Raw genomic sequence first — 25,169 nt, forward strand, 5'->3', positions numbered from 1 at the left:
TTTTAATAATAGGACAAACTCACTTTTATTAGGTTTCTTGTAGCGAATTGCCAGGTCGGTTACTTTTGTGCCTGTCTTCTTCCATCTATAATTTTGTGCCACAAGTATATATGTGCCCCAGAATTTCTAGGACTTTTTAAGTTTGTCACTTTTGGATTATCCTCTAGTTTTCTCAATCCATCTCAAATTGTTTAGTATTTCTACTGTTCAGATTAAAAACCCTGGGTTTTAGTCAATTCAAGGCACAAGTTGGCACTAGACTGTTTATAACTGGAACTAATTAGATTTCTATGTTTTCGGTTTTAGCTAGTTCTGAGAGATGTATGGTTAATAATGTTTTAAACAGGGCAGTTTATTTCCCTATATATATAATTCTATTTCTGATTTATTTCACCTAGACATGGCAGTTTAAGACCACGTACTAGTTCAACTTCATATAATATTGAAGGGGTTAAACAGGTAAAAGAGCAGTTATTAGAAAAATGGTTGAAGTTCTCAAAGTAAAATGAATGACACCGTAATTGTTTGTAAAATGTTCAAAAAAACTGGAATCTCTAGTAACATTACATGATTAACCATTGTGATGCTTGAATGTGATCTTCTTGTAAAGTAGTACTATAGACATCGTAGGATAGTGGAATTGTAAAGCCTGATAGTGTAACAGTATCTGAAAATTCTATGTTAATTCACCACGGAGTACTAATGATGACTGCATGACTACTCTGGAGACTCTCCAAATTTCATGTTGTACCGAATGCCATGAATCCTCAGAGTTGAGGCTCTTTGCATTTTCAACAGCATCATCTATTCCCGGGAAGCATTTAGATCCATAATCATTGTGCTTTGATGGAGCATAAATCTGATGTGGATAAGGTTAGCGTTAGTTCATATGTTGTCTCTGCTGTTTTGTGGGCAACAGGATAATTATATTCTCTTGTGCAAGACCAAGGTTATGTGGTAAAGCTCCTCTAGAGGTGGCAAAACAGGTGGGTTGGGTAATGGTCAAAATGGGTTCAGGCCAAAATGGGTAATCTTACCTGAATCGCGTTCGGTCTAAAAGGTTTTAGACTTTAGTCTTTTATGTAGGTAATGAATATGTCGATTGAGGTAATGAAGTCGTTTAATTAATAATAATTTAAATTTTTATTAGGAAAAAAGGTTTTATAAGGTTTTATGCATTATAAATAAAATTTGAAAACATTTATTTATTCAAGCCATTTGACATGTTCTTTTTAAGCTAATTCTAATGATTTTACCCTTGGACTTGCTAGAGATAAAATATAAACCTCAAATGCGACGCTTACAAGGGGTATGATTCACATATCCTGTGCGGCCAGCAAAAACCCTTTGTTTCAAGATCATTTCGACCCAGAAAAGGCACACGCATCCTCTTTTTTTGTGTGTATTTGGGATGGGTTGGAAGGTAACAATAACTAATATACTTCCATTTAGGCATAAATTTGTTGCTGCAAAAACGCATGATTCTTCCATACAGGGAGATCAAAACTATACCAGATGCTTATACCATGATCTTCCAGGGAGTCCGTCCCTGTCTGTAAGTGCTCGCTCTGCCATCATCAATCTGTCATTTATTTCTCTTACTTTCCAAGGTTGAGTTTTCCACATGAATGCCCAGCCTTTGGTTTCTTTTATTTCCTGTAGCTCGTAATCGTTTATGTTCATTCATGGATATACAAGCTTTTACATAAGAGAAGATTATTGCTAGACACTCGACTGATACCTTTATTTCATTATTTATTTGCATGACTGCTTTTCCCATTTTTCCAATAGATTTAAGTAACGGATTGAGGCTTATACTTTTATCTGATAACTCAGTGTTCAAATCTTCTGCACCTTTCTGTATCAAGAATTAGACATATCGTAACGCATTAACATACTTCTAACTACCATCAAGAAGTTATGTAAACATACCTGAAGCTCCTGCACATAGGAATCATAACTGAAAGGCAATATCTCTTCATCTGCAAGCTGAAGAACAACTAAACCCCAAATGCTTGCCGCTGTCATCAAATTTTTGGAAGTGATAATCAAGAATTGAAGGTAGACAGGAATAGTGTATATTTGTTTGTGTTGTGAAGTTCCAGTGAGTTTATAGATACATTTGAAATTGAGATATACTTCATAGGCATTACAGCCATTGGCAAAGAATTTAAAATCTTAACTTTAAGCCAAGTAGCTTGGGAAGCCTGAAGTTTAAATGGTTCATTTAGTTGGAACTACACATGGCAAAATGGGATGTTTGGGCAGGCTATGTAACATGACAAAATGGGTTCAATTTGACCTGAAACACTTCTCATCCAAAAGTTCTGATTAATTTGTAAGTAATTAGCGTATTAATTATGATGACAAACATTAGATTATTAATATAATTTACATGTTAGATCCATTTGACCTGTTCCTTTTATGCTAATGTTTTTGATTTAACCCATTAGGTAAAACATAACCTGACTCATCCCCTTTATAGACGGTTTGAAGTTCCTACCTCTAGTTAGAACGTAGATTTACACAAAATACCTGCTTGGTGTCTACGAAACGTTGGGTCGCCAAAGTTGCTCATCCAGACAAAATCATCATACATGGAGTGGTAGACTGGGTAGCCTGCGGCCAAAAGATACAAGGAGTCCATAACTCATGTAATCTCCCCCTCGACCATAATTATAGAAATGTTATGTTGATGCAACCTTTCCGTCACTTCATATGCAGTGTCCAAAGGTTTAGGTAACTTACCGTTACCAAAATATATGTCTGTCGACGGGACACCAATATGCTGTACAAATGCCCCATAATCTGATCCCCGGCCTCCTAACCTTCCAATCTTTTACTCATCAAATTTCTTGTTAGGTACAGAAAATTTAATATATATTTTATTTAATATTGTTGATATTTTGTTTATTTTGATTTAGAGGTAAGACATTAATTATGTGTCACCTACTTGAGGCAGCCTCAGGCAGGAAACCAATTCCGAAACATTTACCTGGGGTCTATCGGTATTTTGTACCCATAATTCGTAGACTGTTTGTGATGAGTTGTTTGGGTCTTGAACCTTCAAAAAACGGTGTTTAAGTTATTGTACAGGTAAACAAACCATTGGAGAAAGGGGGGGGGGGGGGGGGTCTTCCTGAACATGTTTTGTCCAAATATATGACTTGTGCATTCGAAATCCAGAAGTAAAGTGTCAACTCGTTTTACATCTATTAACGTGTATGTTCATTACCAGTTTTGTAGTTTCTGTGATTAACTGATCAAGCTGTGGAGTTGCTGAGGCCTGAAATTCTGCGCCAGAAACTGCGACGTCAACGTTTAAGTAAGCAACAGCCTTTGATGCTAGCATTTCTCGGTTTTCTTCAACCCACTCTGTTGAGCCGACCTGAAATACAGAGTAGAACTATAAAGTCTCAACTTTTTCCTTTTAAACTGCATGTGTTGTGCAAGATAGAAAGTGACCAGTCCATATTCTTCTGCATCCCAATTGCAAAATATGATAGTTCTTCGAGGCTTCCAACCTCGTTTCTGAAGCTTTTCTAGCCTGTCAGCAACCTGAATATTATATGTTTTAGTCAGCAACTCAGTACAAGTTTTAATATAGGCGTGTCCTGGCCCCTGGGGAGTTGGCAATATCGACCTTTTCACTACTAAAGTGGTAAAAGGCTGAATTTGGGATATACTTTTTCAGCTAAAGTGGGGATAATACTTTTAGCAAAAATACAAACGGGCTGAACTTGTAATTTATGTCGAATGTGTTCTTTTTTTGGGTAAAAGATGGAATGGTTAATGTGTATTCAAACTGCATACCTCTTAAATAATTTCATTTCAAACGTTGGATTATTGTTATAATAATCTAGTGATTTTATTCATATTTATTACATTGGTTATATATAAAACCAAAAAAATGGAAGGAAAAAGTTTTTGAAGTTCATCATCGATGACCCAATTTGAGCCATCCAAACTTACCTGTTTGAACTTTAGACCCCTCACCCGACCTGCCAGTATGATTTGGATTTACCTCAAGCAAAGCAGCAGTGCCACTGTTGGGATCAGCGCCTCCAAATGTCCAAGCATCCCGGTGATTACCTAGGAGAACAAATCTGGACACAACAGCACACAGTTAAAGCTCTATTTGGCATATTACCCGGTGGACAAACTGATACATTCTCCAAGTCCAAAAGTGATGCAACATGATCATCATTACCAATAAGTTGATGCTACTAAAGTACTGATTTCCGAGTCCAAAGGTAGATCAGATATTCCACTAAAGTTCAATTGTGATACATGAATTATATCTGAAGCCCAAAGTTTACAATTTTCATGATATAATATGCAGGGTTTGTAAGGTTAAGTGCAACGTCCCTGCTTAGCCGTCGTGTTACATACTCACATGTATCAACTATGAGACAATTTATAGATGGTAATCTTCTTCTCACATTGATTTCAGGTAACTAGTATTGCAAGTTGGATTGACAATTGGCCTAGTTAATGGAATGTGTTTAGTTGATCCCAAAACGACTTTTCTAAATGTTACACATATTATTCGTTTACATAGTTATACTAACGAGTTCACAACTATTGACTGATATTTTCAAAATAAAAGTAAACTTTAATACAAGAAAATCTCATTTTTTTCATAAAATATGTAGATGTGACTCTTAGTGTATCCTTCATCGTGATACCTTAGTAAATACACACTAAGATACGTTAACATAATGTTGGTGAGCTCATAGGTTTACCATATGGATTAGCATGGACCACACGATATCAGTTGTATAAATATCATAACAGACTTAAAAAGACAAAGAGTTTCATATGATATGCCTTGAATACCGAAACCTTAACGAATTGTTTATCCCGTATGTATCGTTTCACTCCAACACTAATGGTTTATATATTTTCTTATGTTATGTGTATTTATTAATCTATACTACATTTTTAAGCATTTAGTTCCCGCCATTTTTTTCAACTAAGTTGTTGATAACCCTAAAATATCGCTCCCTTTTTATTCATTATTTTAAATATTTCCACTTGAAATACCTATAGTATCTACTTGAAATACCTATAATACCCCTAATGAACTTAATTTACAGCATCTACCCTTAACTCTTAAATAACTACGCAACCCTTTTACATCAGTTACTTTTCATTAATAACTACACCGCTACCGCTACCGCCGCCGTAGCCACCACCGCCGCCGCCACTATACCACCGCATATCGCGGGCATATGACTAGTATGTTTGATATAGCTCTAACATGTATTAGTATATTTAATCATGGTAACCTTATATAAACAATGTTTATGTAGCAAAAACGTTTTTATAAGTTTTAATGTATACTATTTGTGATATAAAAGAGGTGACAAGCATTTAAACAATAACATTACAAGTTCAAAAATGAGAGTTCACAGTTCCAATCATAATTTAAATAGGTTTATACTTTTCTTACAAGAAGATAGAAGGCTTAAAGGTATAGGATCAAAGTACGTTTGCTTGCATAAAAATCACCACTTTTAGAGCTTGAATCGTTATGTTTCACTTGTAAACTTCAGAAAACTTGTTATAGAGCTGAGATCTCGAGAAAAAGTGTTATAGTTGTTGTTGGGTGTGATTGGAAATGAGAGATTAAAGGTGGAGTTGTGAAGAGGTTTAATCAATGTTTACTAGTTCTTTAGTTTAACTTCAAGGCCATGTTTCTTACAAATCTTTCAAGTTTCGAGGTCATAATCAAGTGTTTAGTTTTTTGTCATCAAGGTTTAAGCATACTAAGTAGTTGTTTGTAAGATACAATATCAAGTTTAACAAGTTTATATTCTAACTAGAAGTAAACATGTCGTCACATTACATATGCATTGCTTGTTTATGCCTCGCATTAGCTTAATCTACTTTAATTAGCCTAATAAGTAAGTTGAATTTTGAGGTTTGTCATAAAACTCATGTGGAGGGATTGTTCTTCCTCAATTTATTTGTTTTCTGTTGAGGTAAACATGTATTTAATGGAATGGAAACATAATAAACAATTGAGTACCGATCTGGCTCTTCTGCTCCTTCAATTATTCCTATCACATTCTGAATTGTACTTATGACTTGTTTTGCCTGCAAGACCAATTTAATGTATTAGCAATTTAATGTATTAACAGAAAGCAATTATAATCACTGAAACTTACAATCAAAATTGTCATTTTTATTTACTGTAGGATAAGAATCTAGACTAATGTACATTCCCTATTGGTGCTAGTTTTAACAGATTCGATTCTGTGAAGATATTCCCAGTTTTAGAATGCATTAATCAGTTGATTGATATTAGAGTAGTTAGGTAATATAAGCTTTATCTGAACAATCATTTTTTTACACCAGAAATTCATCAAATCTAGCTATTACAAAGTCAGAATCATAATCTGTGCTGCATGTTAGAAACCTATTATTGTGACTTTATTTTGTAGCTGCAGTAACTGTTTTATCTGCCATTACCTTGTAACTGAGGTCTATAATCCCAGGTCCCGGTCCAACCCTATAAACCGGAGCATTTTTGTCACCCTGCCAACTGTCGTTAGCCACCACTCCACCTATGGACCTTAAGATTTCCTCACCATCGGCACCCGATATAGGCAATGAAGGTATTAATGGAACATTTCCCCCCTCTTCCACCTCCTCATTGGATAATCTCTCACATCCCTCGATACTACTAGGCCAGCCTGGCGTTGTAGGGTCACCTACCCCGTTAAGCACGGTACCCACCTGTACACCACTTGGTGGCATCCACTTGTCATCTGGAAACCATTTTACCCCACCAAAATCTTTCCTATCGGTATAAATTAACACTCCAATTGCACCTGCGTCATATGCATTTTCAACTATATCCCCTCTGTATATCTCTCCATATCTTGCCAGCACGATAGCACCTGATACATTGATCCCCATCTCTTTAAGTTTTGTGTAGTCCTCCACGCGCCCGTAATTCACATATGCTACCGGCCCCTTCACAGCACCTGACTTGGCGTATGCATGAAATGTGGGTTCCACTTGGTCTGCCACGTCAGCGTACGGGTCTCCTTCATAGACCTCCTGACGGAGAGTGAAACTGATGGGTGGTTCTGGGGATGGGCGGATTAAAGTCAAGGAACGTGAGTCTGGGTACGTGAGTAAGACGGCATATTCTGCTAGGTGTGATTTGATTTGATTATTGGAGAGTGTCGACAAGACATACGAAGCCGCCTCTGCGTTGGCTTCACTACCGGCGAGGTGAGGACGACGGGTGAGGGTGTAAAGGTGATGGGATATTGATTCGTTGTTGGATAGTGACGGAGATATGAATAGTGAGTGGTAGTATGATTTTGGCGGGGTTGAACCGAAGAAATAAGATAAGGTGGTAGTTATGGCAATGATACTGCTTATGATTTTGCTTACCATGGTAGTGCTTCTGCAAATTCTAGGATGATTCTGTCTCCGGGTTTACTAATAAATCCCTTTAATTTTTTTAAATTTTGAATGTCATTTTCTAAATTTTTTGTTCCTTTTTTATTTTAATTTTAAAATAGTGATGCATGATTAATTGCTAACTTCCACTTCTTCTGCCTTATTTTATTAGTATCATTGCATTGATGACTGTTACTCATAAAGATGTGGTGCCTGTCTTCTTCCATAATTAACTTTGTGCAACAAGTTTAAATGTGGTAGAATTTCTAGGACTTTTTGTGTTTGTCACTTCTGGATTATCTTCAATATTTTTCTGGAATATAAAATTTGTTTTTTTAATCCATCTCAAATGAGTGAAAGTTAAAAGCCGGCTGAACAGTTTTGTTTTGTTTTTTTTTTTACAATAATTAGCGTGTGCTGTCAATACCAGAAGATCAAACTGGGATCACTTTGATTTCAATTTTGGAGTTTTTAGAAACCTGCTTTTTTTCCGTCTCTTGGTTCATATTAATAAAATATGTATAATCAAACTTTCTTGAACACAGAAATATGGTTCAGGAGCAGAAATTTAAACAGGACTTCTTAGATATGTTATGGTCAAGCCTCTAGATAGTCAATGTATGATAATTCAGAACTTACGACATCGTATGATAAAGTTAACAGAGAAACTCAGATTGTACAATAATAACTCAATAATACTTATGTTAGTCCACCACGAAGAACTAGTGATGCCTGTGTGACTGCTCTAGAGACTCTCCAAATTTCATGCTGTACCAAATTCCAAGAATCTTCAGTGTTCAGTCTCTCAGCATTTTGAATGGCATCATCTATCCCCGGAAAGCATTTAGATCCATAGTTGTTGTGCTTTGATGGAGCATAGATCTGATGAATCATACAAGATTATTGTTAGACAATGTGTTGCATCTGCTGTTTTCTAGACGAGAACAAAAAATGGTTGTTTATTGTTGATGACCGAGGTTTTGGTTTTCAGTTCTTTCTTTTGTCTACAGGGGTTGGTGTGGAATTAGTATGAGTTGAATTAGTTGATGCATAAATTTCTTGCAGTAAAAAGAACGAGTCTTTGGCAGATCAAGTTTATACCAGATGCTTATACCAAGGTCTTCCTGAAAGTCCTTCCTTATCTGTAAGTGCACGTTCTGCCATCATCAATCTGTCATTTATTTCTCTCAGTTTCCAAGGTTGCTTTTTCCACATGAATACCCAACTTTTCTTATCTTTTATGTCCTGAAATTTGAAATATTTATATGTATTCATGATAAGACAGGCTAGGTTAGAAGATTGCTGGTAGTAACAAGAGCCGTACCTTGATTTCATCATTTATTTGTTTAGTTGCTCTTTTCATATTCTCTATAGATTTAAACAAGGGAATTAGGCTTATGCTCTGATTTGATAATGTAGAGTCCAAGTCTTCTGCACCCTTCTGTATCGATTGTTAGATATATTGAGAAGCATTGGTATATAATAGTTTGCTTTAAACCTATGAAAGTACCTGAAGCTCATATACATAAGAATCATAGTTTAAAGGCAAAATTTCTTCATTAGCAAGCCGAAGAGCAACCAAACCCCAAATGCTTGCCGCTGTTGTCAAATTAACTTTCGGGAAGTTATTACCAAGAATTCCTTATCGGACAAGAATGGTGTAGTAGCTACTCTATCTATCCATCTATAGATTTCCATAAGGGCATTGTTAATATATGAACTAAGGATAACCAAGGATTTAACTTGGTCATCTCTGATGGTTACGATTTGTTTAATCTATGGACTACAACTTAATATATGTTTTTCAGTTTATCAAAAGTAATATTTTTAGAATGGCAAACCAAATTCTTCTTACTCCTAAACTACATGAATGCCTGGGTCTCTCAGGATTTCCGATCCCCCCCCCCCCCCCCCCCCCCCACACACACACACACACACTCACTCACCCACCATAACACAGACAAAACTCCACCCCTACAAATGTAGGAAGTGGGACTAAAACCCGGGTGGAATACCCCAAGGTCAAAGACCTTACCGATGGGCCACCAACCCCATTGGAATTTATCAGAAGTATTACATGATGAAAACTGTAGCTATAAATATTTGAGTCAGGTTATAATTCATTCAGATTGACAAATGACAATACACTTCCAGAAAAATTGAGATACACTTGAAAAATATAATGCTTGAGTCAGCAATATTGGACCCAGTTCCGTACAATTGGGGTAATTTGGGTTTTGTTTCATCTCAAGTGGTCAAGTTCAAAAGTTTGCTAGAAGGAAATTGTGTTAAACCGGTTGAAAGTTGCCCAAATTTGTTTAGACGTGAACAACCTCCTGAATCATGTTATTCCAAGAGTTACCTAATTAGCTTAATCATTGTTAAGGCATTTGATACGAACCCATCCCATATCAGGCTCGCATCATGCCATAAGCTAAGTCTGAAACTCACTCCCAAAACCTAGCTCAAAGGAGAAGGGGACACCTAGGCTTATAAACCACCAACCAATCCCACACTTGGCCGATGTGGGATCATATTAGCATTCATTATGGGTTGAGATCCTTAGGTTTTTATTGTCTCAAGTTAAGAAGTTCTGAGAGGAAAAGAACAATGAGTCCCTTAATATTGACTTTTAGCTTATGATAGACTATTTATCATGTTTGAAGTTCCTAGATAGGTAATAGGTTCAATATGACCAACTACACAGGATTTCAGCCAAGAAGTGGACAAAAGATGTTTACGGGCTAACCCAACTTTTTTGACCTTTACAAAGATGGCCCATTTTCAATCGAATCTGTTTTGACATGTTACTCAACCCCACCTATTTTGCTACCTGTAATTGTGGATTTTGGCCATCACGCGCCAGCTTAAGTTATAAGATTTATTTTTAGCAAATTTTAGATAGATTCAAAGGAAGTCTGAAAGTTTAAATGCTTCAATTTGTTAGACATGTGAATACATAACAACATACCTGCTACATGTCTACTAAACATTGGGTCGCCAAAGTTGCTCATCCACACAAAGTCATCATACATCGAGTGGTAGACCGGGTATCCTGCAAGTAAGCATCCAAGTAGTCCATAAGATACATAATGTGTCCCTGGATCATACGATAAAGATTCTGTTCATGCAAGCTATTCCAAAAGATTCAGACGCATCGACAGTTGCTTTTCTATTCTTCATTATCATCATCTATGTTAGTTTTCTTATCGTATACATTAAACATATTTTACTAATTGGAATTTGTTTCATCACTGGAAAAAGATAAATGCCATCCCTGAGCACCCCCACCGACTTTCCTATGGCCAACACGGGCGGTGAATGGCGAGTAACCTATAGAAAGGAAAACAATGGGGTTCTGATTCAAACCAGAGACCTCCACCTTTATGGTGCATGCCTAGCGCCTCTTTTCCGATGGGGCACAAACTTGAGGATTTCTTTTGTAACCAAATATTATAGAGGTCATAAATTTATACTATTACTCCATAAGAGATAGGTCTTTTCAGATCAAGGTTCTAAGACTTAAGAGTTTTATTACAAATGGATTCTTGTTTTGAAAATCTATAAATAGGGTTGGGGTTGTAATTCAGAATTTCAGATTAAGCATTATATTTATAATTGATAAAAAATCTATAAATAGGGACTTATATCTGCAATTTGTATCACGCTTAACTTTGATAATTGATTTGGTGATAGAGCTATATCTATTAGTATTACTAGATGGGGTATCTTAATCGTTTTATATGTTTAGTTTCATTGTATTTTCGGGCCAGTTCTTATCATTTTTCTTAACTTGATGAATCAATCTTGCACTTAAACTAGGCATTATTCAACCCATACCATACTTATCATTTCAATGCTGTCTATGGAAACATGATTATTGACTATGACCATTCCTACTAATATTTTTTTAGAGAACTTGTATGTTGCTCACCAGGTAGCAACAGTAAAATGAACACCGAATAAGATTTTACGTATATAGAAGGTTTATGTAACTTACTATTTGCAAAACATATGTCTGCTGCAGGAATGCCAACATGAATCAGAAATGCGGCATCGTCTGATTGTCCATCTCCTAAGCGTCCCATCTTTTTTCCATTAAACTTTAGTTAGGCATGCAAGTAGATTCCTTTTTATGGTTTAACATCAATTTTCTACCAACTTATCCTACTAACCATTGTCAACTACTTGAGAGGGCAGGAAAGTAAATTTTAAACACTTACCTCAGGATAAGTCATATTTTTGACCCATGATTGGTAGACTGTTTGTGATGAGTTGTCTGGGTCTTGAACCTTCAAAATAATTCATTGGAATTAATATAGAACTGAAGAAGTTATCTGTGAGCTAAAATGAGCAGGTTGGATGGTTTGGGTAATGGGCCAAACGGGTAATTTTGGCATGATCAGGGTCAGGTTGATCGAAAATACCATTTTTCAGGTTCTATTAATTAGAAAGTACTGTAAATAACGTGTCTTACACCTTAACGTGATTAGAAAAGTATTTACTTTTGATAATAATCCAATGTTTAGAATAACGATTTATGAGATTGTATGCATAAAAACTTTGGATGATGTTCAACCAGTTTGACCTGCTACATAATTATCCAAACGTCTTGACATTACCCATTTTATAAGTTAGAGATCGAGCGTAACTCACATTGACCCAATCATAAGTAAAAGGGTCGAAATTGCCACCTCTTTATACAGATTAATACATACATTAACTTGCATGTTCATTACCCGTTTTGTAGCTTCTATAATCAATTGATCAAGCTGTGGAGTTGCGTAGGCCTTAAATCCCGGACCATCAACCGCATAGTCAACATTCAAGTAAGCAACGACTTTTGATGCTAACATTTCTCGGTTTTCCTCAACCCATTCTGTTGATCCCACCTGAAGAACAGCATTGAAATTGGTCATGTTTTACTTTTTATTAGAATGCATGTGATGTGTAAGACAGATGGAGACCAGTCCATATTCCTCTGCATCCCAATTGCAAAAGATTATGCTTCTTCGAGGTTTCCAACCTTCCTTCTGCAGCTTCCCTAGTCTCTCGGCAACCTGAATGGAAGGTGATAATCAGCATGGCCGTTCTATAAAAAGAATGGTATTCCTAATAGAGGTAGAGATTTCCACCCTTCGTCTGGTTATGGGGTCGATTTGGGTATACTTCCTGTCGAATATGTCAAATGGGAGTCGGTTAACCGGTCAAACAGGTTGAAAGCCATCTGGGGCGTACTTGCATCAGTTAACTTCCCCAATCAAATTTTATTTCAGAAATTAGATTATCATCATCTACCTGTATCTCCTCAATTATTTTTATCTCATTATTTGTAAATAAAACAAAAAAAAAAAGGAATAATTGTTTTCAAGGCCCTCTGACAGTCTGACCCTTCTTGACCCATTTTAAAAGAGTGACTTAATTTGACCCATTACCCACCTCTGCGTGTGATATGAATTTACCTCTAGCAGAGCAGCAGTGCCACTGCTGGGATCAACAGCTCCAAAAGTCCAGGCATCCCGGTGATTACCCAGGATAACATATCTGCAGAAAGGCACACAATTTTAAACTTGTTCAAATTCTGATGAAAGGTACACAATTATCTTCACTAATTAGTTGGACTTGTCTTGGTTCCAAAAGGTTCTTGTAGTCAAATACTATACCTACATTCTTACACTGTATGTCAAGTTCAAAGTTACAACTTCATGACTTTGATGGGGGTGTGGGATTTGTGTAATATCTGCATTTTGTAATTAAATGTACTTTCCTCCTCAGATTAAAGTGCTTCTACATTTTGTTTATGTTAATTATTGCTCGAACAGAATGATATATACTAATAGAATACCTATCAGGTTCCTCTGCTCCTTCAAGTATCCCTATCACATTTTGAATTTTGCTTATGACTTCTTTTGCCTGAAAGACATGTTAACAGTAACAAAGCATTTTAATTATTGCGACTTGAAGTTGAATTTATTGTTTTAGCTGACGACATTACCTTATAACTGAGATCTATAATTCCAGGCCCTGGTCCAACCCTGTAAACCGGAGCATATTTGTCACCCTGCCAATCGTTGTTAGCCACCATTCCACCTATCGACCTTAAGATCTCTTCACCATCAGTACCCGATATAGGCAATGAAGGTATCAATGGAACATCTCCTCTCTTTTCCACTTCATCCCTAGATAATCTCTCACAACCTTCTATAGTACTAGGCCAGCCTGGCGTTGTCGGATCACCCGCCCCGTTATACACGGTGCCCACCTGGACGCCACTTGGTGGCATCCACCTGTCATCCGGAAACCACTTTGTATCTCCCCCGGCCCCACCATAATCTTTCCTATCCGTATATATTAACACCCCGGTCGCACCTGCATTATATGCATTCTCTACAATGTCACCTCTGAATATCTTCCCATATCTTGCCAACACGATAGCACCTGAGACGTTGATCCCAATCTCGTTCAGTGTTGTATAGTCCTCTACACGTCCATAGTTCACGTACGCCACAGGTCCCTTTGCGGTACCTGACTTGGCGTACGCATGAAATGTGGGTACCACTTGGTCTGCAACGTCAGCGTAGGGGTCTCCTTCGTAGACCTCTTGACGAAGACTGAAAGTGGTGGAGGGTTCTGGGGACGGGCGAATTAGAGTCATTGAACGGGAGTCTGGGTAAGTTAGTAAGACTGCATATTCTGCTAGGTGAGATTTGATTTGATTATTGGAAAAAGTCGACAAGACATACAAAGCCGCCTCCGCATTGGCTTCAGTAGCGGCGAGGTGAGGACGACGGGTGAGGGTGTAAAGGTGGCGCGATATGGATGCATTGTTGGATAGTGATGGGGAGATGAATAGTGAATGGTAGTAGGACTTTGGTGGGGTTGCAGTGAAGATGAAACATAGAGCAATGGCTGCTATGACTATCATAATCATCTTGCTGCTTAACATGGTGATAGTTTTGGTAGTCAACTGCTATTAATGAGTATAAGAATGTTTGATTTTGAGTTTATGTTTTGTCATGGTTTTTAGTTCAAGTCATAAAAGTCAAATGATGATTTCATTAACTTCTGTTCTTGTCAAGGTGGGTGTATAGTCAGTCTCATGTAATTATTAATTCTTGATTTTCAACCATCTTAAAATTTCCTTCATTATATAAATCTTGTTTTTTGTAAGAAAAAGAAAAAAACAACCTTAAAAAAGAGAAACTATTATTTTAGTTTTTGGAGTCCTACAATATGCCTTATGATTGCTATCTTTTACTTGTCCTTTTTTTTTTCTCTCGATTTTTTGGCTCATTGGGTTGAAAAGATGGCAAACTGGCAATAACCTATAAAACATCATATGTCATTATCAAAGAGGCTTTTTCTTTTCATATTAATTTGATTAAAAAAAAAAAGGACAAACCCATTATAGGTTTTGTAGTGGATTGTCAGGATGCTTACATTAAATAAAATATATATTCGTGTCATGTTTAGGTGACAATTTTGACTCATTATTTACATTTAGTTACTTTTATATTTGAAAAGGATTATGCGTAGATTATATCAAATTACTCGTATATAGCAAGAAAACTAGCCAAATAAGTTCACCAAAACCTGTTTTGACAAATCTTCCTCTGTGTTGCTGACCGAGTGTTACTCTTTTAAAACGGTGAAAAAAGGCTATCCACACTCGATATAAATATTATAATTGTGTTTGATTGATCATCTTTGTCAAATTAATTTGATTAAAAATTTTCTGTAAAATTAGAAGATTTTAAGGTGATCTTCGAGTGATAAGAGGGAAATGTTTCCTTGTGTTTGACCTCAAGTTGTTCCTATGCTTGACTTTGTTGCGAGCAACCAATCTATCCTCACAACCATTCCTCTGAATACAGTTCTCTATTTCAGTTCCCTTGAATTCAAAGCTGCAAAAACATCCTCCATGGCGAACTTATCACATCCATACAACATATCAACAAAGTGGTCATAGGCTTGAGGCAAAAAGTTGAAAATAATAATAGCTTGATCCTCCATGGCAACAACCTTTTGTCAGGACTTGTATAGTACATGTACAACCTCTTATTGTAAATCTGATTTTAAACGCTTAAATGTTCCAATCCAACTCTGCCTTTGACTGGCAAAAATTTATAAATTGTCATGGAAATCTTCATATAAAAGTAGTATGCTCAGTATTATAAAATTCAAATGGCATCTGCATTTCTTTGTATTAAATATCAGTACTGAAAAAAAAATTCAGTACTATTTGCAATTCAATATATTTTAGTTGGGCCTCCACGAAGTGGGCTGAAAATTCTATTTGTGTTGAACGAAGTTTGATCCAATGGGATGTAGTTATTAGGCCGGTGCTTATAGGCGTCCTATGGCTCGAAGACGCTGGACGCTATGGATAGCGAATGTCCTATGGCTGCGTCCGGGAGCTGAAGTCCTCCCGTAGAAGATCAAGCACGCTATGAATGGTGGGGTCGAGCAACTTTTTATCTTTTATATATATATATATATATATATATATATATATATATATATATATGTGTGTATTTGTGTGTGTGATATAAATAATAAATTAATTATTGATGTGGCGAAAAAGTTCCAAGAAGCCGTCCCTATAAACATGGAGAGTCATGAGGTGATGTTGATGTGGCAGACAAAAAGCTCCAAGAATCTTGTCCTTATAAGCACGGGCCTTAGAATGATAAAAAGTTGATATATTCAGATGCTATTAATAAACTAATGCACTCCTTTTTCCAAACGATATATTCCCATTATGTTTCCACTATTTTAAGCTTAGCATTTTCATAATATATTGTTTTTCAAAGAAGAACCGCATGACGAAAGTGATATAGTGTAAAATAAGATAACACAACTGAACCAATTGATACATGTGAGAAACAACTAATGAATACCTGGATAATTTCACACACTTGAACACGCACTTGTGGATTGAAAGAAAAAATAAATCTATATATCAATAATTAGATCATTTTTCCAATATATATGAATATAAAATGCATGACAAAAGTTGAATGACCCGCAAAAGACAAAAGAGCCAAAAGCCGGGCTATAATGAAAGTCCAACAAGACTTAAAAAAATGACCCAAACAACCTATAGAATTTGTAACAAAACATGCTTCTCCTTCCAACGGCAGTAATGAGGCACCTTTAGTCACATGATCTTGGCAAAGAGTCCGTTCATATCAAAAGGTTATGAGGATGCACCAGAAGTATAAAAATATATTATGAGAGAAATAATTGATATTGATTCAATGCTTGTTTTAAATGGGATTTTGCTAACCAGTTTCATTAGAGGGTAGCCAATGGTTCGTCCTTGAATTCGTTTGAGGTGGACGGACGAGTCCATACCATTGGGTGGGACTCGTCCCTGGTTCGTTCGGGTCACTCGTCCGGGTGGTTCGTTCCTGCAGGGATGAATGCTACGATTGTTTCTTTCTTTTTTTTTTTTTTTTTTAATTCCAACGGCTATGAATTCATAAGGAAGGAGACAAAACTAACTTTCACCATTTGGCAAGTTTAGCCCCTAAACGACTATGTAGTTCAAAACAGGTTCAAAAAAGTGACAACTTTAGTCCTTAACGGCTAGTTTTTCAAAATGGCTATATATACACTTCAAGTGAACCACCATTTGACACCACTCTTGCATATATTCAGCTATATTATTCCAAAGCACACTTTTGTATACATAAATTATCATGAACAACCAGTTTCATTCAAGTTTATCAACGTACACGAGACCCGATTTGTTTCCTACTGAAGACGATGATGAAGAGCTTTTTGGCATCATGGCCGAATGTGTTGATTTGTTTGAACAAGGTGAATCATCAAGACCATACATACCCCGTATGGTCGTCGACAAAGATCGATATGGTGCTGACGAGCGCCTAATGGCAGCTTACTTTAACGAAAACCCAAAGTATTCGTTGAAGAGCTTTAGGCAACGATTCCGTATGTCTAGACCTATGTTCATGCGCATTGTGAACGACATAATATCATACCCATCTCGCAATCCAAGTCATGTGCCTTTGCATTTTAAAAGAATGCAAGACAAGCAGCTTGATGCCCGAGGAAAGCCTGGTTTCAGCACCATCCAAAAGTGTGTATGCGCCATCGTCAATTGGCGTATGGCTACAATCCCGACTCGCTTGAGGAGTATCTACAGATGGGTGAAGAAACAACAAGGTGTTATCTAGACTATTACTGTAAGTGTGTGTTCGAACTTTACAGGGATGTATACTTGCATAGACCAACACCGGAGGACATACAACGCTTGTACGCTCGACATGAAGAGCTTTATGGCTTCCCAGGCATACTCGGAAGCATTGATTGCATGCACTGGCCTTGGAAGAATTGTACCAAGGCATAACAAGGTCAGTTTACGCGTGGTGATCACGGTCATCCAACCATCATGCTTGAAGCGGTAGCTTCATACGATAGGTGGATCTGGCATGCTTTTTTCGGCACAGCTGGTTCGAACAACGATATACATGTTCTGAACCAGTCGCCTTTATTTAGGGAAATTATTGAAGATCGTGCACCTGATAGCTCGTTCACTGTTAATGGTACCCACTACAAAAAAGGTTACTATCTCGCAGACGGCATTTATCCCGAATGGTCGACTTTGGTAAAGTCATATTCATGCCCTCAAGGTGAGAAGCGGAAGAAATTTAAAAAGTTTCACGAAAGTGCCCGGAAGGATGTCAAGCGTGCCTTTGGAGGGCTTCAAAACTCATGGCACATTCTAACCCAACCAGGAAGATCAAAAGCGTGAATCGGATCACTCGAACAATGTACGCATGTGCTATATTGCATAACATGAAGGTTGAAGACGCGGGGTACGCCATAAACTCACTCGAGGATGGAGACGACATTGATCCAATCGTCTTACCGGAACGTACGTTCGAGGAAAGGATTGCACTTCACCAACTAAACCGGCAAGGAGCTTCGAGATTGCACTGTGCATCATGCTCTTCGTCATGATCTTACGGAGCATATATGGCGCCTCCCGGCTTAATGTGTGGTTTTTATTTTAATGTGTGTTTTCTTTATTTGAAGTATTGTAATGTGTTTTTTTGTTGTGTGTTTTTTTAAATAAATTGTGTAATGTTTTTATTTTTAATGAAGTGTTTTTATTTGGGTATGTTTTAGTTTGTTATAATTTTAGAGGGTTAAAAGTGTAAAGTTTAAATAAATGGGTAGAATTAAATAATTGGCGGGTCCAAGACTAGTCCATTGGGTGCATTTTAAGGGGATTAGTCCTTAGAGTGTTTTTTGCTGATGTGGCGCTGACATTGACTAGTCTTTGGTGGATTAGTCCTTACCATTAGGTACCCTCTTAGGGCATTGGTTTTGGTATACTTTTTGAACTCAAACTTTTTTTAAATAATCAAAACTTATTTAAGGAATTTGCTAACTAGTGCCTCTAAACATTAGTTATGATTCTTTTAATGAATTTAGGTGTTTTTCTTAAATATAAAATTATGTATTTACAATTCATCTAAAAATAATAATTATCAGATTGAATTAAGGAGCTTTAAATGTAATTTTTGATACTTTAATAAATACGGGCTTCATTGAATGCATCATTGGACACTAGTTATGAATTCAGATAAATACTAGATATCGATTCCCATTTAAAGGTTGCAAGGCTGATAAAAGCATTTCTATTCAAACTTGAACATTGACATCAATATACTAAGATTCTATATAGCTAACTAGTGCTCAGGCCCGTCCGTTGGACGGCTAGTCTCAAAATATATTAATCAAAGCTTAAAAATTGAAATTCAAGTATATTAAATCTCTATAACCAATATCACAACTTAATCAATTCGAAAACTAATGAATGAAACATATGAATATAACCCTTTATAAATATTGATTCTAATTTACCCTTTTTTTTTCAACTTCAGTTAAATAAAAAATTTGTAGTTTGTTATATCTAAACCTACCACAAACACAAATAACAATTTTAGACTAAATGATTTAAAGTTAAACTTAACAAAAAGAGAAACAAAAAGTGTACAATATATAATTTGAAAAATACATACCCTTTCATCAACAAAGACCATCTCGAACGTTTTGATTTTCTTCAGGTTGTTCCACTCCGAAATAATGTACAACACGGAGTCGTCCATAATGAACCTATAATGGGTAACAAACTAAATTAAAGGAGATATAATAATAATAATAATAATAATAATAATAATAATAATAATAATAATAATAGTTTAAGTTCATAATATATTAAATTTCATTAAAGTGATCGATCTTTAAAAATTAAAAACATGTTACCTGGTATATGAGGAGGTCGAACCTTTTGGTAATCGACTTTCTATTTGGTTAGAATAGGTTTTTTTTGTTGAGAATATGTGAGTGTTTTTTCTTAGGTTGTATATATATATATATAAAATAATTTTTAGGATTTTTAATCAATAATAAGGTGGCCTAGACTTAATTATTAAAAATATATTAAAAAAATAGAGGATTGATTAGGAGGGAGAATTAAGCTCAAGGAGAAGGATTATGGGTGTCAAGTGTATCCCCAACCCCCTCTTTTAGTTATATTATATTACTAGTGTTTAGGCCCGTCCAATGGACGGATAATCTCAAAATATATTAATCAAAGCTATAAAAGTGGAATTCAAATATATTAAATGAATATACCAAAATTAACTTGGAAATTTGCTAGCTGAATAGCCACTCTATCGGTCAAAATACTCTTAAAATTTTTCGCCCATTCACTATTGACCGAGTCATGTATGATAGTGCCCTGCAAATAGCAAAAAAAAAAAAAAAAACATGGAAAAACTGCTAAGTTCTCTTAGTGTGTTTATTAACCATAAGAATCGAATAAACATCTTTGCATACAGATCCAGGAAAATTATTCAGGATAAAAAAGGAACCCAACCAAGGACATTCTAAACGTGGGTCAAATGATTTTATCGACTAATGGAAGAAAGATAGGGAATCAAATCCTTGATAAAAAAAAGAGTCGAGCCAAAAACGTTGCAAAGTCATCTCCTGTTGTGTTAAATCCTAAACATAACGTGGTTCAAAGGGTTTTATCTAAATGTATTATTTAAAATTGATATCGTGTTTTTCGTAAGATCCGAAGTATATCTGTAATACACAAACTAAAATGATGAATTATTCCACTATGCTAAATAATCATACTAAAACATTCAACATCATCTAAATATGTAGCATTTTCCCCTGATAGAATAACAGCGGCTTAAAAATGACACCATTAATGAGCTAGTTTCAAAACAGATTCAAAATAATCATAGTCGATAGATTAAAGTAATCATAATCTTACTCATAGCAAAATTCGACTTTTTATCTAAAAGCTTATAGAAAGATATAATCGTAAATCTTAAGTATACACCATTAATGAGCTACTTTCAAAATGATATCAAAATAATCAAAGTCAATATATTAAAGTAATCAGAACCCTACTCATAGCAAATTTAGACTTTATATCTAAAAGATTATAGAAAGATATAATCGTAAATCCTAAGAGTTAATATAGGTTACAAATATAAAATTTAATATATAATATTTAGATTAGTTAAGTCATATATCACAACTTAATAAATACGAAAACTAAATAAGAAATATACGAAAATTAAGTCCATATAAATATTGATTTCAGTTTACCCCTTTTTTTAAACTTTAGTTAAATAAAAAATTTAACTACAAATAATAATGATTAATTATGTGAAAGTATATAAAAAGAAAAACCCTTTTGTAGTTGATTGTAACTTCTTCTTTTGTTGTCCTACGTGAGCTATATTATAGATTACCAATAAACCGAAAAGTGTAAATTAATTATTTTTAAATTAGGTGAAATTGTAAATTGGTGATGAAAAACAATAAAGTATAATTAATTATTTTTAAATTAGGCAGGGCCGGCCCTGGCCATGGGCGGGCTGGGCGACAGCCTGGAGCAGCAACCAGTAGGGAGCATAAAATTTTTGGAGTCTATACTAGATCTGAATATGTGTTCGAATTGACAGTGGTTATTTACAGATTTTAGATGATCAATATAACTAAACTATGTTTTTATATTGAAATTTGAAAGAAGTAAGTTTTATCTAGTTGAGTGTAAAAATAAAACTTACGATTTGTGCTTCAATGGAGTTTTTTTGTGGATGGGTTTTTTTGTAACTTCTTCTTTTGTTGTCCTACGTGAGCTATATTATAGATTACCAATAAACCGAAAAGTGTAAATTAATTATTTTTAAATTAGGTGAAATTGTAAATTGGTGATGAAAAACAATAAAGTATAATTAATTATTTTTAAATTAGGCAGGGCCGGCCCTGGCCATGGGCGGGCTGGGCGACAGCCTGGAGCAGCAACCAGTAGGGAGCATAAAATTTTTGGAGTCTATACTAGATCTGAATATGTGTTCGAATTGACAGTGGTTATTTACAGATTTTAGATGATCAATATAACTAAACTATGTTTTTATATTGAAATTTGAAAGAAGTAAGTTTTATCTAGTTGAGTGTAAAAATAAAACTTACGATTTGTGCTTCAATGGAGTTTTTTTGTGGATGGGTTTGTGTGAATACTGAATTGATTGTAACTTCTTCTTTTGTTGTCCTACGTGAGCTATATTATAGATTACCAATAAACCGAAAAGTGTAAATTAATTATTTTTAAATTAGGTGAAATTGTAAATTGGTGATGAAAAACAATAAAGTATAATTAATTATTTTTAAATTAGGCAGGGCCGGCCCTGGCCATGGGCGGGCTGGGCGACAGCCTGGAGCAGCAACCAGTAGGGAGCATAAAATTTTTGGAGTCTATACTAGATCTGAATATGTGTTCGAATTGACAGTGGTTATTTACAGATTTTAGATGATCAATATAACTAAACTATGTTTTTATATTGAAATTTGAAAGAAGTAAGTTTTATCTAGTTGAGTGTAAAAATAAAACTTACGATTTGTGCTTCAATGGAGTTTTTTTGTGGATGGGTTTGTGTGAATACTGAATTGTGAAGAAGAAAGATACTGTACACTAGATTCTTTTTATAAGTTTTTTTTCTAAAGCCCCTTAGAAAAAAACTCATGAGCTAAGTACACGAGATGGTCTTTCTTGTCTAAATACTTGCGGAACTTCATGGCTGAGACGATCTTTAGCTCGTTCGTGGACTTATCGCCTTGCACTATCAGGATCTCGTTGTTCTGGAGTGGTATATGAACTGTTTTCTCATGGCAACAAATAGTCGCGTGGTGTTTGGATAGCCAGTCCATTCCCACGATAATATCAAAACTACTAAGTTCAACAGGAATTAGGTCAATCGTAAAAGTCTTGTCTACTAAGACCAAGGAGCAGTCTAGAGCAATTTCATTAGTGCCATACCGTTGGCCATTAGCGTACTCTACCACATACTTATCATTTAGTCTGCCAGTGTTCATGTCAGTATTAGCTTTAAAGTCTAATGCAACAAGCTACGTTCAGCACCAGAGTCAAATAGTGCTGAAGCGTAATGATCGTTCATAAGAAAAGTACCTGTCACAACCCGTGGGTTCTGACGAGCTTCTTCAGCATTCAGAGCGAAAACTCGAGCGTTAGCAGGGCCCTGTCGGTTTTGCTGGTGCTGGCGGTTCTGGTTCTGCTGTCTTGGTCCGCGTGAATGAGCATCACGCTGAACATGGGCGTTCTGAATCTGATTCTGATTTCTTTGAACTGGTGCAGGAGGTGGTGGAGGAAGTCTGTCATTCCTCATCTGAAGATTTCTGTTCACTGGCGGCGGGTTAGCTCTGATCATGTTTGTCGACATGACATTGCAGTATCTAGCCAAGTGCCCAATGCCTTGGCACTTGTAACAGGTGGGACAAGCACCAGTGTGGTGAAGATAGCACTGGGAACACTTAGGAGCGGTTCCAGAATACCTAGGCGGCTCAGGTGCTGTTGTCACAGCATAATTCTTCAAAATCTTCCCCTTCTTACTTGGGGGCTCAACTTTCTTCTCAACAACCTCTTCAGCTTTTCTCTTTCCTTTCTCATCACTCTCCAACACATCTCCGGATCTGATGATGTCCTTGGTCAAAGTCTTAGCCAATACAGTGGCTCTGGACATAGTCTTAGGACCCTTACTAGTGAGAGCACGACGAACTTCTGGGATCAAACCCCAGATAAAGCGATCAATCTTCTTCTCCTCAGTAGATGCTAGATGTGGTACAAGTCTGGCAAGCTCGTTGAACCTCAAGATATACTTCTCAATCTCCGTTCCCTTCATCTTTAAGTCCCAAAACTCCTGCTCTAATTCTTGCAATGCATCCTTGGTGCAGAACTCAGCTCTCATCATCTTCTGGAGTTCTTCCCAAGTGTGAGCATATGCAGCCTTTCTGCCATCAGTAGAAACAACGCCAGTCCACCATGACCTGGCAGCACCATCGAACTGACTGGTGGCATGCTCAACCATCTTCTCCTCTGCAGTCTCTGTGTGATATAGAGCCTCTTCCATGTTCTCAAACCACATCAACAACTCCGAAGCTCCCTTTTCTCCGGTATAAACTGGGGGTTTGCACTGAGTGAAGGTTCTGAATGAACAACCTCTATTGCGGGTAACTCTGCCCTCAACAGCAACTTTGGTGTTAATCTGACTGGCACCTTCAGAATCACTGTGCACTACTTGGTTCTGCTCTTGTTCTTCCTGCGTCTTCTTGGTGCCTTCAGTCAACGGGATCGCTAACATCTGAGCGACTTGAGTAGCAATGTTGGGTATCATCGCATTCATGCGGTTGGTGATAAGATCTGCTACATCTTCCAGAGTAAAGTTGATAGTAGTATTAGGTTGAGGCTCGGGCTCAACGACGGTCTCGGCAGTGGGTACGGCTCTTGGCTTTCTCCCTCTCTTAGGCGGCATTCTTCCTTATGCCCCTAAAAGATAGAAATAAGAACTTGATTACGATTCGTATAAGTCTGTAACTCCAAGCACGTGGTGCGTATATACAATGATCATTGATAGTACGTTATATAAATAAAACAGTCGTCGGTCGTACGTCAAGGACCTATAATCGTATAAGCTCTAAGGCCTATAGATGATGTACTAGTACGTAAGTCTTTCAAGCACGAATGAACCAGAAGAGAACAAATGAACATGAACGATATTGAACAAGGTTCCTAATTGAGCTCTAGGAATTGGATGACACCTTCCATAACACACCTTGAGGTCCTAGGTGCTTTTATCTTAGTTATATGTAGTTGATCAGGTTACATATAATTATGATAAAAGTACCTACTACTCAAACCGGTCATCAAAGGATCACCTCAGAGTGGAATCAAGTTATAGCTCAAGTTTTCCTTAGGGAAAAACTCGGTGTTCACTATAACCATGGGCTCTGATACCAACTGTAACACCCCGCTAAAGCGGAATACACGGGGTGCACAGACAAGCACAAATGCACACAGTACAAGTTCAACACAGCCATTAAGATTAATCAAAGATCAAGAGAACAAAGTCATTACGGATCATAATTAAGTCTAGATCAGAAGTACAAATGTTATTACAGAATATAACTAAATCAGAATAGCCAAATTCATGGGACAGAACAATTGTCCCATAGAACAGTACTTGAGCTAGAATAGTAATAAGGCCTTCGTAGCTCCAGGACTTGTATGCACGAACCGTCACCAAAAGGATGAGCTTAGAACGGGAGACTCTTATGCTAAAGATCTAGTACCTAGCCTGAAAAGCATGTAAGCTCAAAGGTCAACTACGAAA

The 25,169-nt window shown here is 36.4% G+C and overlaps 3 protein-coding genes and 1 long non-coding RNA gene across 6 annotated transcripts; 2 read left to right on the forward strand and 2 right to left on the reverse strand.

Moving 5' to 3' along the window:
* Positions 1-663: 663 nt before the first annotated feature.
* On the reverse strand, positions 664-7,416 carry LOC122600342 (probable glutamate carboxypeptidase LAMP1). Its single transcript, XM_043773051.1, has 12 exons — positions 6,478-7,416; positions 6,035-6,102; positions 4,025-4,106; positions 3,466-3,558; positions 3,236-3,388; positions 2,990-3,064; positions 2,749-2,836; positions 2,536-2,619; positions 1,933-2,021; positions 1,742-1,858; positions 1,513-1,656; positions 664-859 (listed from the first exon to the last, which is right to left on the reverse strand). The coding sequence occupies exons 1-12, from the start codon at positions 7,414-7,416 to the stop codon at positions 677-679; spliced, it is 2,115 nt and encodes a 704-aa protein (XP_043628986.1). The 3' UTR covers positions 664-676.
* On the forward strand, positions 3,913-15,524 carry LOC122600343. 3 transcript variants are annotated; one of them, XR_006324035.1, is made up of 6 exons: positions 3,913-4,253; positions 4,343-4,426; positions 8,488-8,566; positions 12,173-12,251; positions 12,359-12,543; positions 12,894-13,281. It is a non-coding gene; the product is annotated as an uncharacterized LOC122600343 (long non-coding RNA). The 3 variants fall into 3 exon arrangements; XR_006324036.1 differs by lacking the exons at positions 3,913-4,253; positions 4,343-4,426 and adding an exon at positions 15,310-15,524 and having other exon boundaries at positions 8,304-8,566; positions 12,894-13,013; XR_006324034.1 differs by lacking the exons at positions 3,913-4,253; positions 4,343-4,426 and having other exon boundaries at positions 8,304-8,566.
* Positions 7,988-14,395, reverse strand: LOC122600341 (probable glutamate carboxypeptidase LAMP1). The gene is made up of 12 exons (XM_043773050.1): positions 13,418-14,395; positions 13,268-13,335; positions 12,885-12,966; positions 12,390-12,482; positions 12,162-12,314; positions 11,646-11,714; positions 11,423-11,510; positions 10,394-10,477; positions 8,933-9,021; positions 8,747-8,863; positions 8,524-8,667; positions 7,988-8,304 (listed from the first exon to the last, which is right to left on the reverse strand). The coding sequence occupies exons 1-12, from the start codon at positions 14,366-14,368 to the stop codon at positions 8,122-8,124; spliced, it is 2,121 nt and encodes a 706-aa protein (XP_043628985.1). The 5' UTR covers positions 14,369-14,395; the 3' UTR covers positions 7,988-8,121.
* A 1,602-nt stretch (positions 15,525-17,126) lies between the features above and the next one.
* On the forward strand, positions 17,127-18,202 carry LOC122599432. The gene is made up of 3 exons (XM_043771943.1): positions 17,127-17,613; positions 17,659-17,801; positions 17,933-18,202. Exons 1-3 carry the CDS (start codon positions 17,127-17,129, stop codon positions 18,200-18,202), a joined length of 900 nt encoding a protein of 299 aa, XP_043627878.1.
* Positions 18,203-25,169: the final 6,967 nt, after the last annotated feature.

The sequence above is a fragment of the Erigeron canadensis genome, chromosome 5 (genome assembly GCF_010389155.1).
Source record: "Erigeron canadensis isolate Cc75 chromosome 5, C_canadensis_v1, whole genome shotgun sequence".
NCBI classification, from domain to species: Eukaryota; Viridiplantae; Streptophyta; class Magnoliopsida; order Asterales; family Asteraceae; genus Erigeron; species Erigeron canadensis.